General features: G+C 38.3%; 6 protein-coding genes across 6 annotated transcripts; 5 read left to right on the top strand and 1 right to left on the bottom strand. All coding sequences in view use genetic code 12, as the record gives it.

Annotated features, from left to right (window-relative positions):
- Positions 1-1431: 1431 nt before the first annotated feature.
- CYK1 (cysteine synthase (CYSK1)) lies at positions 1432-2535 on the top strand (the record flags this gene model as incomplete). The annotated part of the gene is made up of 1 exon (XM_001385288.1): positions 1432-2535. One exon carries the CDS (start codon positions 1432-1434, stop codon positions 2533-2535), a length of 1104 nt encoding a protein of 367 aa, XP_001385325.2.
- Positions 2536-3666: 1131 nt separating this feature from the next.
- On the top strand, positions 3667-7464 carry PICST_89506 (predicted protein; the record flags this gene model as incomplete). Its single annotated transcript, XM_001385287.1, has 1 exon — positions 3667-7464. One exon carries the CDS (start codon positions 3667-3669, stop codon positions 6643-6645), a length of 2979 nt encoding a protein of 992 aa, XP_001385324.2.
- Positions 7465-7899: 435 nt separating this feature from the next.
- Positions 7900-9636, top strand: UTP13 (U3 snoRNA associated protein; the record flags this gene model as incomplete). The annotated part of the gene is made up of 2 exons (XM_001385286.1): positions 7900-9174; positions 9220-9636. 2 exons carry the CDS (start codon positions 7900-7902, stop codon positions 9634-9636), a joined length of 1692 nt encoding a protein of 563 aa, XP_001385323.1.
- A 339-nt stretch (positions 9637-9975) lies between these two features.
- On the top strand, positions 9976-10313 carry PICST_32500 (predicted protein; the record flags this gene model as incomplete). Its single annotated transcript, XM_001385285.1, has 2 exons — positions 9976-9995; positions 10061-10313. 2 exons carry the CDS (start codon positions 9976-9978, stop codon positions 10311-10313), a joined length of 273 nt encoding a protein of 90 aa, XP_001385322.1.
- A 634-nt stretch (positions 10314-10947) lies between these two features.
- Positions 10948-12120, bottom strand: PICST_47316 (predicted protein; the record flags this gene model as incomplete). Its single annotated transcript, XM_001384977.1, has 1 exon — positions 10948-12120. A coding segment is annotated over one exon (1173 nt), but the record flags the coding sequence as incomplete, so codon positions are not given.
- A 2644-nt stretch (positions 12121-14764) lies between these two features.
- PICST_45999 (predicted protein) lies at positions 14765-16936 on the top strand (the record flags this gene model as incomplete). The annotated part of the gene is made up of 2 exons (XM_001385284.1): positions 14765-16553; positions 16590-16936. The coding sequence occupies 2 exons, from the start codon at positions 14765-14767 to the stop codon at positions 16934-16936; spliced, it is 2136 nt and encodes a 711-aa protein (XP_001385321.2).
- Between the last annotated feature and the right edge of the window lie 1540 nt (positions 16937-18476).

Below are 18476 nucleotides of genomic sequence, written 5' to 3'. Positions count from 1 at the left end.
ATTTGTCTTCATCTGAATTAAAAGAAAGGTAGAATAATGGATTGTTCTTCGTTTCATGATTATGTGTGTCTGCATCACTTGGTAGAGTAAGAAAGAAACATTGGGATTACGCATGATAGTATCAAGCTCTGGATGAAGCTCTGGATGATAATATGATTGTAAACTCGGGTCACTAAGACGCTACCCGGTAACAATAATCTGTGAGCAACAAACAAAGTTGCTACTTTATTCTACAAAAATACTTCCTCTAGAGTTGAATGTTTTGTGCGTTTCATGATGATGTCTGTCTGCATTTTCTAGAAAAGCAGAGGTTGGTATGATTATGCACGAAAAAGTATTGACCTCCAGATGGAGACATGAAAACCATGGGTAATTAACGTCTACGCCCGTTTGTCAATTATCAAACTTTTTTTTCACGCGGTTTAGGTTTAGATTTGCATTATAATGGAAACTAAGCTAACAAAATAGTATTGCTATAGCTTAGAAATTGTCCCTGGAGTACATTGCATTTATAATTAACTATTCCTTGGCAGCAGGTATGCATGAACAATTTAGTAAAATACATTTCGCTACCACGAAATTCTGCGAATGATATTAACGATGATGAAGATGAGAACGACTACTATCGGAAAGTCACATTTGTACAGCATGCATTGAAATTGGTACATTGGGCGGCGAAACTTCAATTCCACCGCCTAAATGGCATTCGCTGCAATATATACTTTTGATGTACCTAAATGCACGTCTTCTTGATTGTCGCTTAATTTCCGCGCGAGAATCTCATTCTACCCTGCTGAAGTTGACTTCTCAAAACAATACGAAAACTAATTGTTTATCTCTAAGGGACGTGTTTCATAGCTTGGATGTTTATTGTTTTCTTTCTGAATCTTTTTGCATATGACTGGTAAATATAAACGCCAACTGAATAAACTTATAGATCTGATTTCCCTGCATGGAAGCAAATTTTGTAGATTTGCACCGAAAGGCTAGGAGTCACGTGAAATGATCCAAATGCAGATGTCCAATAGTTCTAACATTCTAGTTTGGCTATAGGTGTCTTGTTCTAGAGTACTACAAAGGTGGTTTAGAAGAAGTAGCAAAAAGTCGAACGGTGTACTTCACATTTCTATTGCATTTACTTATCATTCATTGACTTGTTACATTTCTGTTCTAAGTCAATTGATCCAAATTTTGTAGTTGATTTTCTTGGAAGACTTTCATCACAGTTTGATAACCTTACTAGATTGAACTTGCAAAACTGAGTATTGAATTAATTCCAAGTATCGTTTGAGTTGATTGGAAGTGTTTTATTTGTATATCTTGCTCATTTGCCTCGATATTGTATCTATTTCAGGTAGATTTCACAAGTAGGGATTCATTTGGTGGATACTCAATTTTTCGAAATATTTCCCCAGGTTCAACTTTTTCGCAATGTTTAGAGCCCATACCACCAAGAGGTTTATCTCCATTTCGCTCAACCAGCAGCTGGTCAAGCTTCCATTTGTGCCTCTTGTATCGGAGAACGGTTTTCCAGGAGCTATTGGAAATACTCCACTTTTGAGACTTCCACGTATCTCCGATTCTATTGGTCGTAATATCTACGCTAAGGCAGAGTTTATGAATCCTGGAGGATCAATTAAAGACAGAGCTGCCTTGTATGTGATCAAAGATGCCGAGGAAAAGGGTTTGATCAAGCCTGGTGGAACGATTGTAGAAGGAACCGCGGGTAATACTGGGATTGGTTTAGCTCACGTCTGTAGAGCCAAGGGCTATAACTGTGTAATCTATATGCCCAACACCCAGTCAAAAAGCAAAATTGAGACCTTACGTTTATTGGGAGCTGAGGTTTATCCTGTTCCTGCCGTGGCCTTTACTGATCCTATGAACTACAACCATCAGGCTAAAAGACATGCCGAGTCATTGGATAACGCTGTGTGGACCAACCAGTTCGACAACACTGCCAATAGACAGGCTCATATCGAAACTACGGGTCCGGAAATCTGGGCCCAGTTAGATGGCCAAGTCGATGCCTTTACCTGTTCCACCGGCACTGGGGGTACTTTTGCAGGAACTTCAAGATACTTGAAGTCTATCTCTAATGGTAGGGTCAAAGCTGTTCTTGCAGACCCTCCAGGATCGGTATTGTACTCCTACATTAAGAGCAACGGCCAGAACATGGAAAGAGGAGGCTCTTCATTCACTGAGGGTATTGGCCAAGGCAGAGTCACCGACAACTTGAAGCCAGACTTGGACATCATTGACGATGCTGTGAAGATTCCCGATGAAGACTCTATAGTCATGGTCTATAGATTGCTAGACGAAGAAGGATTGTATCTTGGTGGCACTGGAGCGTTGAATGTCGTGGCTGCCATTGAAGTAGCCAAAACTTTGCCTGAAGGCAGCAATGTCGTCACCATCTTGGCAGATTCTGCCCACAAGTACAGCGACCGTATCTTTTCCAAGACGTGGTTGAAGGAGAAGAACTTGTACAATGTGCTTCCAGAACACTTGAAGAAGTATGCTACCTTGGATTAAACAATGTATATATTTATACAAGTGTGATAGTACGAAAATGAACAATTGTAGATTTAGTGTCTAAGTCGATATTTTGAAATTTTGTTTTTTTTCGCAGCAATTCAACAAACATAAAATAATTGCATTATTTCATTGCATCTGGACTTAGCAAAATGAAAGAAAAACAAGAAAATGCCACCAAGAGGATAATGCAATACATTAGAAGACTATAGCACGAAATTGACATACTTCCAATATTTTATTTGTGTGTTGGTGTTGTTTTCTATTTCCTCCGATCTAGTCTCTCTTAGTAAGCTCACACGACGGACCAGTAATTTTGCGGCCATTTGTGAGCTATTGACAGATTTCTTTAAATCAGTTTATTAGCAATATTTTAACATCTCGTTGGAAAATTCTGTCTAATTGTTTCTTCTATCAATTAAGAACTCACTGGAATGGTTCAGAAGTTATCTTCAACTACTGTAAAACCTCAATATTGAAGACAACCATAATTACTCATTCAAGGTATATGAAAATTCTGCACTGATTACCATTTTCATAATTCACTATATCTAAATTTCTACACTACTCACAAACAGACTACTAATACATGCCTTCTACCCTGTCCTCTACTCTCTCTATCCTCTACTTTCTGTATTTCTTTATGTCTATTTTCTTTACTCAACATCGCTACCTGCCTACATCCCCACTCGTTGTATGCCGTCGTGTGAGCGGCGAAAAAAATTTTTATGGTAGAGGAAATATCAAATAACTGGTGTAGTGGTGAAAACGCCAGCAGCGGTAATCCTCTGGTTCGTCTCCAGCCTCTTATCTATGTATATATAACCACACGAGCCCTATAGAAGTGTCTGAATCCATATCCAGTCATCCTGCCCGTCGTTCCCTTTCTTTTTTCCCTAAAAGTCGTTCTGTTTGAGTTTTTTTCTGGAGTTGCCAGTATTTCATTTTCAAAGCTTTTCGCCTACATAGTCTACGTAACGTAGCCCCACCAGCATCGTATTCACCGCTTCTGCTATCCTCACCGATCTCTGAAAACCCAAAAGTCAAAATCAGGCAGTGAATCAAATCAAATCAGATCGGATCAAATCATAAATCCTCAAATCATCAAATCGAATACTTCACTAAAATAGCATGGAACAGCAAATCCACCAGGCGGTGGAGATCGCCATGAGCGGCACAGCGGATCCCAACTTAAAGAACCAAGCATTTGCATTCATCAACCAGATCAAGTCAACGGAAGATGGATACAAATCGTGTGTAGACATTTTAGTGAAATCAGGAGCACAGCCAGTTAACGAAGGCTTGAAATTTTTCATTTTCCAGGTAGTAGACGAAAACATCGAGAAGCTATCCAGCGAACAGTTGTACTCGTTAAACGATCAACTTTTCAAAACACTTTCCTCATACATCAGTAACGACGTGTCCGATCCGATCTACTTACGTAACAAATTCTCCCAGTTATTTGCAAAGATATTTTGCTATGTTTACTTAAACATTTACCCTAATTTCTTCAAGAGCTTGTTCGAATTGATTTCTTCAAACAAGCAGATTGCGTTAGACTACTACACCAGAATCGTCATTGCAATCCACTACGAGATCGGTGACAAGTTCATTGCCAGATCGAGAGAACTCCAGGACAGAAACAACTTGTTGAAAGATGCCATCAGATTGAACGATATGAATGCATTGGTCTCATCCTGGGGCAAAATCTTACAGGTTCCATCCAACTCAAGTGAGGTGTTGAACAATCAGCTTAAAATCGTGGGCCAATACATCAACTGGATGGAAATCGGCTTATTCATCTCCAACGACTACATGCGCTCCATATTCCAATACTTGAACAAAGAACACCAGAGGAACGAAACCTGTATGACGTTGATAGAAATCATCTCTAAGAAAATGAAGCCCTCCAACAAACTCGAGTTGGTTGGAATTTTGGATATCACAAACATCATTAACTCTATCGATTTGAGCGAAAACGATGACTTGGAGTTTGTAGAGAATATTGCAAAGCTTATCAATCAGGTCGGTCAAGAGCTATTGATTGTCTTGGAAAACGAGCCAACTTTATTCTCGAGCATTAACGCTCAGTTGGCCAAGTTGTGGCCCCTAATTTTCAGCTCCTTGGGCCATGAATACGACGATGTCTCGCAACATGTATTTCCATTTATTCAACAGTACCTATTGTTATGTAAAAAGAGTCCAGAGTTGGGCTCGCTCGATTTATTGTCGACTTTGTTGAACAAAATCATTATAAAGATGAAATTTGACGACGACGCAAATGGTGTCGATGACGACGATGAAACAGAACAATTCAGTGAAATTAGATCCAAGTTGAAAAACTTTCAAGATACCATCGCTGTCTTGAAGCCCGACCTATACGTAGAGGCCATTACGATTGTAATTAATGAATCTCTTTTTGGAGGAGATAAGAACTGGAGAAAGATCGAATTGGGTTTATTTGAATTAAACAATTTCTCGGAGAGTTTAAGAAATAATTTGATCAACCTCCCAAAAAGTGAAATTACTAACAGCAAACCATTCCAAATCTTCCAAGAATTCTTAGTGAAATTAATCAACTCTGACTTGATAATTAACGTCAACCACCCAAAAATTCAAATTGGGTTCTTTGATATTGTTGTTAAGCACTACAATTTCTTAAATGCTCAGTCCAGCCAACAGCTGCTTATTCTTAGAATCTTGGAGATCTTTACTAGTCCTCTTGGACTTTTCAACGAAAATGAAAAAGTCAGATTGAGAAGTTGGTACTCCTTCTTTAGATTCGTTAAATTAACAAAGCCTAGCTTGAATAACACAGCCTTTGTTGAAAATGTTGTGATCAAATTGCAGCCTTTACTTGTCATCAAGGCTGAACTCCCAACAACGGACGAAGACGACGATGTCGTTGAGAATGGAAACTTTAGCAGTCAATTGTACTTGTATGAATCAATTGGTCTCTTGATTTCGTTGTTGTCGACCGATTTGATGAATCATAAGATAAAGTTTATCGACTTGGTTTTTCAACCATTGTTCAATGATTTAGAAAACTGTGTCAGTAGTTCTGAACAGGTCAAATTGAACCAGCCTTTAATTTCCATGCAAGCTCATCACTGCTTGATGGCACTCGGTACATTTGCCAGAGGTTATGACCACGACTTCCAAAACAAATACTCAGAAGAGATTAGAGGAAAGATTAATAATGCAGCTCAAGTTGTTTTAATTACATTGGAGAATTTTCCAAAGAATGAATTGATCCGAGACGCGGCCAGATTTTCATTTGCAAGATTCATTCCTATCTTGAAAAACCAAATTAACATTCATTTGGCCAAGTTTGTCACTTTGGTGTTGGCAGCCAACAACTTAAAGATCAGCGAGTTGACTGATTTCTTGAGTTTCTTGGGTCAGATAGTTCATAACTATAAGGACGATGACAATATCTACCAGTTGTTAAATAATTTGTTGACTCCTTTAATCAAGAAGATCTTTGAATTGTCCAGTAACTCTGGTGAGGACGCATTGATTCCAGACATAATTAGAGATAAGTATCAATTAAAGAAGGCATACATGACATTTTTGAGTGCCATCTTTTTGAACCATTCTGCTAGTTTATTTGTTACTGAAACCAACAAGCAAGAGTTTGCTGAAGTTGTCACTAGTCTTTTGGAGTATGCCTATGACTTGTCTGAAACCTCTGTATCGAAGTTGGCCATCACACAGTTGATCAATGTGGTGAATTTTTTCGGAAATGGAGGCAAGATCCACGACCCAGAAGATAAGTATGCCAATAACTTGCCACCTGTGGAAGGGATTGATGCATTCTTGATGAGCAGAGTCACTCAATTATCATTTGAATTGCCATTCCAGAAGCAAGAGTTTGACTTGAAGGATGCCCAGTATAGATTGATTGGTCAGGAAATCTCTCTTTTATTGAAGTCGTATCAACAGAGGGGAGGCGATGAGTTTTTGAGTTACTTGTCGAACTACTTGACCAACATGGGGTTGTCGCAGAGTCTTATGAATGATTTTGGTTCCAATTTGGTCAAATTGGATGCCCGAAACTTCAAAAAATACTTCATAACTTTTGTGACCCAGTTAAAGGGTAACAAATAGTTGCACCAGCATATCACTTTTAGTAGGGTCAATTAAGATAACAAGAAAACCCTTACAAACCATATTATAGCACAACAGCAAATATTCTAAACAGGGAGAAATTCCACTCAATCATATTGCGAAACAAATCACAACCACAACCATAATCATATCCGCATTGCATAATATTATTTAGTACACCCATCAAATAGAAATTATTGGGTCCCTTTCATTCAAGGTTCTGCCTGAAACTGACTGTATCTGTTGTTAAGCCATTGTAAATTTGTCTCTCTGTCCTCGTTTACAACTTCCTTTTCGTTCGTTCTCATGTACAATCTCACTGGGAAAGGTTGACTTCGCCTACACTTAGATCGAACAATGCTCGCCTGACCTTGTTTCTTTCTGTTGCAAAGTCTACTCTTAGTCCGTGCATCATTCAGTGTTTTTCGGTGTTCCATATGCATCTGGATAGTTCACAAAGTACATATTTCGGAAGGACTAATTGTTGCTGCATTCCAACCGTGAACATGCCGAAGTATCCAGAGAATGTAAGTCCCTATCTTACGATCTTTGTACATGGTGCGCTGCGTATGCATGTTGGTGTCTAGAAAGAATAAAGCACGGAGTTGTTACTACCAGTAAACAGTTGTTTGATTATACCTTAGCCGACAAACTTGTATTTCAGGGCTGAGCTCGGAAAAATATCTAACTGGCCATAGTCAGGGTCCTATGTTTGGTAGAGGACAAGTAAATGAAAGAAGTTTAAGAGAGCATATACTAGAACTAGAAAGGGTATGTAGTACACGTAAATAGAACACAAAAATGCAGAAACTTGAATTTATTATCGAAATATCAATATAAAGACTAGAGCTGAAAACAGAGAATAGTACTATTAATAACCTAAGAATTCAAGAATGTAGATATACCTAAAGTTGCCTTAGTATAGTAATAAATCAAGAGAAAACAAAGCAAAAAAAATTTCATCAGAATATTCCTCAGAGATTTGAAATACTGAAGTTATCATAACCTTATATAACACCCTTCCATATAATAACATACGTATAGCTCAGATCCCTAGTTGCTTCTTCATTGTCAATCTACCCCCAGAAATAGCTATTGGTTCTATTTGACATGGTAGCGCAATATACTTAGTTTCTTCCATTAGAAGTATATTTGTCTGCAGGTCCTCATCAAGATCTGAAAAATTTATGTTTGAGATGACTTTCACTATTAGTAGTTTTTGCATCTCATCAGAAAATCAAAAAACACGCCAAGATGCCCAAGAACCGTAATGGAGAGGATGTGGTAGTGCCGCCCAAGGACGATGAAGAATTGTACTTGGAGAAATTGGTGTTTGGCGATGCCGATGGATTTGAGAAGAACTTAAAGAAAACAGACAATCTCTTTGACTACTCTTCTGATGAAGAAGACGATGGAAGCAGTGACAAATTTTTCCATGATGCTAGCAGTAATTCTTCGGAGGACGAAGATGATTTGGAGAATGTTCAGGATGATGATTTGTTCTTCATTGACGACGGCCAGAAACAGAGCGAAAATGAAGACGAAGACGAAGATATGGATGTAGATGTACAATACGACGAAGAAGAGGAAGACGTTTCTGATGAAGAAGCAAATGCATGGGAAGACAGTGACGACGAGAAATTGAACGTCTCTTTAATTGCTTCGGACAAATTAAAAAAGTTGAGAAAGACTACCCATGACACAAGCATCTCTGGAAGATCATACATAGTTAGATTGAGAAACCAGTTTGAGAAGATATATCCACGTCCCGAATGGATTGAGGCATTAGAAAGTGACCACCAAGACGAAAACGAGGATGACTCAGATATAGAAATAGACCGCGAAGATGACGAGCCTTCTGGAGTTGCAGACAATGATACCAATTCCGTGTTGAAAATATTGTCTTCGACACAGCAATTTGTCATAACTAAACAATTGAAATTGATTTCACCCAACAAGGTCTCGATAACGAGGTTGAAGGATGCCAACTATCAGAAGATCTCTAAATCAGCGATCCAATCGTTGTCTTTCCATCACAGCCATCCGTTGTTAATGACTGGAGGATTTGACAGAACTATTCGTATCTACCACATCGACGGCAAGATCAACAGTCTTGTGACGTCGTTGCATTTGCGAAACTCTCCAATCAGCGTCTGTCATTTCTCTCCCCTTGGTGCTAATACTAAGGATGGAGACAAGAACTTGGTGTATGCTGCTGGTAGAAGACGTTATATGAACAAGTGGGACTTGAACTCTGGGGAAGTTGAAAAGATTTCAAGAATGTATGGCCACGAACAACACCAGAAGTCTTTTGAATACTTCAAAATATCTCCAAAGGGTACCTTTATTGGTTTAACTGGTAATAGCGGATGGTGCAATATTTTGAACGGAGCTACCGGCCAATGGGTCAAGGGTTTCAAGATTGAAGGAACTATTGTGGACTTCGAGTTTTCTAAAGACGAATCATTCATTGTCATTATAAACACTGCTGGCGAAGTATGGGAGTACGAATTGACTGCTCAGGATGCTGTAAAAGAAGCAAAGGAAAACAAAAGAGCCAATACGTACAACAAGGTGTTAAGAAGATGGCAAGATGATGGTGGAATTGGCATCACGAAGATAAAATTGGGGGGTCCTAAAAATAGGTGGTTGGCTATTGGAACAAATAATGGTTTCGTGAACATTTATGACCGTAACACATTTACAGAAAGTACCAAACGCAAACCTTTCAAGACGGTAGAAAACTTGGTTACCTCTATCTCATCGCTAGCATTCTCTCCAGACGGACAGATTTTGTGTATAGCATCCAGAGCAAAGAGGGATGCCATGAGATTGGTACATTTACCATCGGGCTCCGTATACTCCAACTGGCCCACTAGCGGTACCCCACTTGGAAAAGTCACTGCTGTAGCATTTTCACCCAATAATGAAATGTTGGCTGTGGGTAACGAAGCAGGAAAGGTGACGCTCTGGAGATTGAACCACTACTAAGCATGTATTAAATACGAATAATAGACACTTGCATTGAAATTGAAATATAGAAAGTATAAAAATTTGAGTTAATAACAAGTACAGAAGAATACTTGATATGAGACACATAATACTATAGTTTTCTAACCATATAAGTACATTAAGCTTTCTATGGGTTTGCAGCCGTTGGCCAGATTTTTGCAATCGTGATTACGTAAACATATGCCTATAAAATTGAATCTATTTCAAGTCACATGACCAAACATCAAAAATGTGCACGAAATTCTTGAATGAACTGATTTGACTATCTAAGAGCAATTTATTCTTCAAACTTCTACAGAAATTATACACTTAAACAAAATGGCTGTTATCGGAGCTCCGTAAGTATACGCTTAGAATTGCTTATTCAATGATGTTTTAATGTCAAATTTACTAACCCAAGTAGAAAAGGACATGATCGTTATCGTGATCCCAAAACACATCAGATGACTCCTGCTTTATACAGAGTAAGAGCTCCTTTCTTCTGGAAAAACACCATTGGATTGGCCATCTGCACTGCTATACCTTTGGGAGTATACATGTACACTTTGCATATGTTAAGTAAGGACGAATTTGGAGATATCCCTATTCCTCCAATCTCTGATACTGAGCTCACCAAGTTGAAAAAGGAGTACGAAGCCAGCAAGAACCAGAACTGATTGCTGGTGAATTTTCTTGTACATAAATATCGCAAACACGCAAATATACATACATGGTTTAGGAGAATGTAATAGAAGTAAGAGGCAAGTAAAGACAATAGAGTAAAATAGGATAGAGAGTAAGGGTGTAGGAAAGAGAAGAAATGAAATATTATGAAATCGTAATGCCTCTATTGTATGTCGTAGCTTATTATTCTATTTACTTTCCATATCTATCACGTACGTCTCTTTCATAGTCGTAGTTATCAATAATCAGCGACGAAGCTGCAGAAACTGGATAAGGAGCTCCAATCCCGACGAGCGATTCAGCTGATCCAGATTGAGGATAGGTTTGGGACAAAAGATTTTCTGCATAGTCTTGCTGTGCATAATCAGTGTCCTCGTTTAAAGCTGTCCTGGAATCACTAATGGGCAATTTACCTTCTTTATTTTGCCACTTATCTTCAAATGGGTTAACCTCTGCAACTCCTGTTAAGTTTGAAGCAGAATCAGACTGCGCCTTATAGTCCGGAACGTAGCCTTCATATGATAATGACGAACCTCCATAGCCCATCTCTCTACGAACATTAGGAAGGGCTCCAGAGAACTTTTCTTTGTGCGGAGCATACTCAAATGATCCAGGATCATCAAATGGATTCTCTGGAACGTACCTTGATTGCGAATATGGTTTGGCCATATGAGCAACACTAGACGAGGAATGTGATGGTCTATCCTCAAGTGACAATGTTTCGTAAGACCTGGTTTGCACTTTTGCGTACGAAGACTTTTTGTCGATACTGCCAGATTTAGGAGGTGTAGGAATGTAGGTGTTGAAGGCCAAAGGCTTGTGCACTGCTCCAGGGCGATCCAAAGAACGAGCTGAGTACTTAAAGTCCTCGTCTATATCAGTTGAGAATTCCTTGTTAGCAAACAAGGTTGCAGTGTCTCCTCTCAACAATGGGTTTCTATCGATAGCTGCTTGGTCTAAGATACCTCTATCTAACAATTCACGCTTTGATCTATGATTATTGACTACCAAAAGACGCACAGAGTCGTTGACAATTTCACAACAGTATCTTCTGAGCGACCAGTACCCTGACTTGCTGTGCATCTTGAAGTAAACGGGCAAGAACAATATCATTCCATAGAGATACATGAAGAAGAAGAACACAAAGATAATCAATGACAAACACATAAACGAAAGAATCACTGCAAGTGTCAAATTCGTAGTGGCGATGGTCTTGATGTTTCTTAAGATATTGGAATGCTTGTAGTTGCCTCCTGTAGCGTAGAAACGAAGTGTTAAAATGTTAATCACTTGTCTGGGGGTATCCGCCACCAAAATCTGCAACGAGTTATCCAATTCTTGATTACAATAAAGACAGGCCCATCTGAAGAAGCTGTTGGTCTTGATTTGGTTGAAGAGACAGAAGTAGTTGTAGGACTTAACACTATACATCTGTCTCGCTATAGGATTGAGATACACAAGTGCAATGTTCCTTGTACTAGAAATACGGATGCCCCATACACATCTAACACATAGCAAACAGACTTCAAATATGATACACCCAGTGAAAATCCATTTGGCATAAGTATAGGCATACGGTTGATATTCTGCAGAAGACCATCTGTGATACACTAGAATACACAAACAGGTGTAGATATCGGCTCCTAGCAAAACCCATGAAAGCACCATGAGGTACCACATGTAGAGATATGCCATGAGAGTAGAAAATTTTGTATTGTAGAATTTGTCAACATCGATAAGATCGAAAGTAGATTTGTCCAACTTATCCTGGATGATCTGGGCCTCCGCATCGAGTCCCATTTTGGATTTTTGTTTAGCCATGACGGGTATGATCGAATGTGATATCGTAACTACAATAAGTACATCAAATAGGTAAACACCAAGGATTTAGTTTCGAGTTTATGGGCTAAGAGGGCGTCTGATAATGATTGAGAACCTTCAAGTAGACCAATGGGCTAGGTTGTTTCAATACTATTATTGCCACGTATGATGTTGGAACTTCAAGCTCTCAGATAAGGAAACTTGGAAATTATGGAAAAGCCAGATCTCTGAGACTGAACATAGGTTGTTATAGATCAAAGAACCATAAATATGAAACAAATCTGATACACGCAGAATCACACAAATATCTTTTATGATTGTCGAAGATTCTAATAAACGTGAATGGAAGTTATTATTCTGCTATGAAGAAACGATTTGCCTTCTATAAATATGCTAGCAACTCGATGAGATGCTTACTATTATGATACGATTAAAGCAGGATCCGACTGATATAGTGCTGTCTTGAGGAAATGATTTCGTTTTTTTGCAGGCTATTTCACAGTATACTAGAAATACTTTGAATTAGCAACACTCCTGAAATATATATACGCTCTGTGGAGTCAGCAAGTTCACTAGAGCTCTATAAAAGGAAAGGGCTATTTAGACGAAAATACGAAAAAATTGGCGTATTTACGTTCGCAAACTTTTAGCGCGCGCGTATTCTAGGAATGCATATTTATAGAAAGGGGAACTCTGCACTGTCCGATCTACAACTATGGATCTTAATCCATAGTTAAAATTGGATCAGATAAATAAATAAGGAGATGAGATAGAATTTACGAAAAGCGGGAAAGGTACATTTGCTGGTTGTTCTTTGCAACACAAATCGGATTTTGTGAATAAGTTTATGATTCACCTTTTTGCAAGTCTTTTACACAATTCCATCCTATATACGTAGTTTATGATCTGAATTTCTCATAGTGACAGAGGAGGACACTAGAAGAATTGCACCAAACCGGTCAGCGTACATTTGCAAGTATGTTAAACCTTTCCATCACCAACCTTGCCTAACTCATCTTCAATTCATTCTAGACCTCTAATTATTATTCACCTAGTTTCATAATATCTACCTCAGTCTTGGCCAGTGACCAAAAGCACAACCAGGCAAATAGGCATACCATAGGATGGTATTAGATAAGATGCTCCCCTCTACAGAGAGCCGTGTTAAATCTCGGTGTTTGTGGGACTCGAATATACACACGAATTAGGCACTATCAAACCTACTTATATTCGTTTGCAGAGAAGGAATGTTGAAAAATATCAAAAGTCTAGGGAGTACGGCTGGATTGTTCTTTGTATTTATACATTTGTTCGTAAATAGCTAAGCTCAACATTAGCTTAGTTATATCCTTCTATCCAACTAATAATTAACTTTAGACATCTTCTGTAGTATCCATTGGAGTGTTTCTTGAATTATCTCGTCATATAGTAACAAGTAGCAGCCAGCCATCAGCTAAATTACTCGCATCGGTTTACAATCAAATTGTAACCGAAGGATGCACCCTAAAGAAAGGAATTATTCTCTATGCACATAAATTTATTGACTATCATATTGTTGATTCTGATAGAAAGGGCTTTCATACCAATTGGGCGATAAATGTCTGCGTGGGCTTACGAATACCGTCGATAAACCGGTTATTTGATAATTCGAGCCTCGATGAATTACCGAATATCCTTTATCGCTGGACACTCGCAAACCCTTTTGTAACTGATTTTCAATACAATCGATTATTTTGAACCTAAGAGGGACAAGTAGGTTATTACGGATTGGTCGTATATTTGTATAATTTTTAAAATGGATTTAAAGTAGGGTGAGCAATGTCTGAGGGAGGTTGAAAATACGAACAATAGCAAGTCAGCACACTTGGACAAGAAAAGGAGTAGGTGACGTGCGAAGTCTCTTATGGAGTAGAGCTAGACACATCTGACAAATGTAGATCCGAAGCTTTTCAAACTGGCAAGCATCACCCATTCTTTTTTCAAACGCTCGTTCAATGTATAACTTTCTTTCTTTTGTACTACCCTTATGTCTCGAATAAGACTATTACAGTCCTTAGTTTTAGAAATTAGAAAATCTTTTAATTCAAATACATATCATTTGAACAAATGTAACAGCACATGTACATTATTTTCACGTTTGCACAATCTTCAATTCTAAATCATTCACTTAAAACACTCTGTATGTGGGCTCTGGTGATCTCATTTTTTCGCACCCAATTGCACCTCTGCTGCAATATTTCAAGGCTAAGATTATTCGGCCGGGTAACCGCAGTCTTTTTGCCAAATACTTCGAGGCACGAATAAGCGAAATATTGTCTTCTCTTTCTTTGTTGTTACTACAGAATAGCTTTGAATCTTTGGCCCTTTCTATTAACTAATCGTCTCTATAGAGAATAGATTCTGTAATAATAGCTTCTTTTTCCCGACTGATTCAGTGCTCTTTCCGCTTCTCTCGGCTGCCAGTAAAAGCATACCAGAATCTCATCTATATCTATACCAAGTTTCAGTAAGGAATTAACAAAGCTATATACATTGTTACAAACTTTGATAATACCCTTTGCTTAAATTGTTTGCTTATATTGCATTTTCATTTTCTTAAGCGTTTACTTATATCTTATCCAGAATGTCGACAGTGGCTAAGGAATTCAAGCCAGAGCAGATAATCGAGCAGTTGGACCAGGCCCGGACGTTGGCTTTTTCAATGCCTGACACCTATCCTCAGGTGTTGCGCCAAATCTTGAACTTTGTGCATAACCCTGATAAATCAATTCAGAAGTGGTGTGTCAAGTTTCTCCATGAATCTTTTGTCAAAAACGACAAACTCAAACAACATGACAAAATAGATCTTGCTTTAGATACCCTAGATTCATTGATTTTCTTGTCGAATGTCAAAGACATTGACACCTTTGAATCTGTGATAGACATTTCCAGTGTGATATACAAGCTTGTGTTTCAGTATGTAGCAGAAAATGTCGGCTGCAACCAAGTATGGAGTAAACTTACTGAGTTAAAGAATTCGTTGGTCAACAAGTTCCAGTCCAATTATCCCTTGGAGCCATCAGATAATGCCGAACACGATATGTTAAGAAATATACACACGAAGGTAGAATTACTCAAGTTCATCATTATTGTCATAGATTACCAGCTGCAGACCAACGTTGTCAATGCTAACGGTGATTCCACTCCACCTCCAGATACATTTTCGCTCAACAAAGTGAGCTCCACCCATGCATTGATAAAGTACAGTAATATGGAGTACGAATCTAAGAGCTTACTTGACTTAGTCTTGAAAGTATTCTCCTACGATATCTTGATTCCTCCTTTACTATCGGCCATTTTAAACCACTGCGTTATTATCATGAAAAGAAAACCTCAATACGCAAATAAGATCTTAAACATTATTGAAAACTACGACACGAACACAAAATTCCAATCCAACTACCAATCTGTAGAACTGTTCAAGTTGTCAAAAAAGTACGTGGACCGTGCCCTAAAAATCTTCATTCAGCATGTACTTAGACATAACTTGGTTCCATCAAATTACCAGAATTCTTTGAATAAAAAACTAACCATGTTGATAGATCGTGGTAATGACATCAGAAAGAAGAACATTTTCAATATTGAAGAGCCAAATATTAAGAAGAGAAAGTTTGAAGGATTCTTGAATTCAGCAAAGAAAATCAAAACCATTGACTACAAGAATTTGTATTGCTTAAACGATGTCGACAACGAATTGAATAATTTCGATTTGACCACGGTACCTCAGAATATATTGGTTAGCATGGTGATCAATGCTTTGGGCAAAGCATCAGTAACCAAGTTATCCAAGGCATTGGAAATTATCGGTGAACGTTATACTGATGCAGTGGAAAGCAATGTAGTTGCTGCACCAACAGTAAAGAAAGAAATTAAACAGGAACGTCAAGGTTTTGATGACGAGGATGATGAGGATGGACCTACAGGTTATGATCCAGATTCGGTCTACACTTTACCCCCACCAACAGAACTTTCTTTCCAGGAGAAGAAAGATCATATCAGCATTATCATAAAGAATTTTTTCAACTTGGCTAAAAATGCAAATATAGTCAGTGTGGAAGACAAAGATGACAGCAAGACTCAAAACGGCGAAATCAATGTAAGCAAAGAGTTGACAAAAATTGCAATCAAGTCATGGAAGAAGGATAGTTGGATTATTCTTTTGACTAGGTTAGCAACTAGAGGCATGAGAAGTGCTGACGAAGGTAAGTCTCCAGATGATAGAGCCAACAGTGAAATAAGTGACATGATTAGGAACGCTATTTTTGACTACTTCTTGGATAACATCCACGGCCGTATAGACTTGATCATTGAGTGGTTAAACGAAGAATGGTACAGCGAGAAGGTATTCAACGAAGAGATTGCAATCAAAAAGAGTATTAATGCCAGCGTAGATGGAAATGGCAGTGAAGCTGTGAGCTCAGACGGTCTACATATCCAGATTGAGACTCCTATTTACAACAAATGGGCCGGTAAGGTTCTTGATGCCATGATCCCTTTTTTGGAACCAAATGACCGTAAAATCTTCATTCGTTTAATGAGTGACTTGCCTTACTTGAACGAAGATTTGGTTGGAAGAATAAAGTCTTTGTGCTTAGATCCTGTACGGTCTAAAATTGGTTTCCTTTCCTTGCAGTTTCTTATAATGTATCGCCCTCCGGTGAAACAAGCATGCATCAATATTCTACAAGAGCTCAGCAATAGCGACCAAGAAGATTTGAAAGAGGAAGCATCCAAATTGCACGCCAAATACAAATAGATGTATAGAGGCGAGTGAACATTTTTTAAATCATCTAAATATGTAACAACAAGATCGCCGGCTGTCAGCCATATGCAAATCGTGAAATTGTGTCACCATTAAAGACATCAATTCCTTTGACAGCATGTGCCCCACAAGAAAAGTAAGGTAAATGTAACAATAGGAATTTTCCTTCTTCGACATAGGAGACGATATAGCTTGAATTAGCCCCGTAGAACAATTCGTATGAATTGCGCTTGTCATCACAGTTGCCTTGGCAAGTTGTGCCGTTCGACCTAGAGAAGGAATTCTGGGGACTCAATGAATTTCCACCAAGACTTTGAAACAATAAGAAACTAGAACAAGAGGTAACATTCTCAAATGGAAGACATGAGCAATTGTGTTTTCCCTTCCAGGAACAGATTTTCTGCGACATGAATTCTATCCTGAATGTCCAACTTACCAATAATAGAAATGTGACAATGAAAAGTTAAAATGTTAAATCCTTCTAGACTGTCTAAATTTTGGTGAATCTTTTGGTGGGTGCAAATCATTTTTCTGAAACTAGCCATGGAATATATGATGAGTATATAGTAATTGCTTTTCAAATACATTATATAATTAGTAAATATTTTTATTGCATCCTTCAAATTCCTTGTGGAATTTGAAATAATGGGAAATTCAAGGTGTATGCCCAGTGATTTCATGTTGTTGTAATAGTTTATTTCACAGTAAACGCAGAGCCTTCCTTGTGTAGAGCCGCCTTCTGCGTTTTCTGAAGGTTATAAAAATTCCCGAAAATAGTTAATGCGCAATCATGTAGAGTATTCCCTTGCCCCAATCCGTTGGTTGTTCCATTTTCTGAAGCAACTTATACAAGAAATTCGATTGGAAAATATTTTAGAATACATACATAATACGTCAGGGATTCCACGCAATCTGGGGACAATTTCATTCGGAAAATCACCGGAAAATCGTAGAACAGAACAGAATACTACATGAACTGTACACTGAAGAAATGAGCTCTTTTTTGCAACTTGCTACTAAAGAAGCACCCTACATCAGCGTGAAATTGTTAAATTTCATAAAAGCCGGCATCGAAGGTTGCAACTCTGGATTTTTACAATGATGTATAAAGAAGTATATCAACTTAGCGATGTTGTACATGATGCAGAAATCTAAAGTTGCCCATCCTAATATTTATTACAATCCCTGAACCCTTGTAGACAACAAAGCTGACTGGACTACTCCAAGGAATGCTAATCGTAAAGCCGGATGGGGAATTTGTAGTAGAATGTTGCTATTTTGAGTTCACTAAAGCGGAAAAAGCGGAATGTTCTAGAGGAGTTTATTACAATTGGTATACATTATGTGAACATACTCCACACTTCTTTTTCTTGAGAGAGCTTATAAGCTAGAAGGCAACGATGTATACGGATTGTATATCCAAAAAGAAGTAGTGAAACAGAGAAACGCAGGGATGAGCAGTACTACAGCAACTTACTTTATATGACTGATGAAGCCTGGAGAAGGATAAAAATAACATATTATTCGCCCATCA

Source organism: Scheffersomyces stipitis, chromosome 5, assembly GCF_000209165.1.
Source record: "Scheffersomyces stipitis CBS 6054 chromosome 5, complete sequence".
In the NCBI taxonomy this organism is placed as follows: domain Eukaryota; kingdom Fungi; phylum Ascomycota; class Pichiomycetes; order Serinales; family Debaryomycetaceae; genus Scheffersomyces; species Scheffersomyces stipitis.
This window is presented reverse-complemented; position numbering and strand designations above follow the sequence as displayed.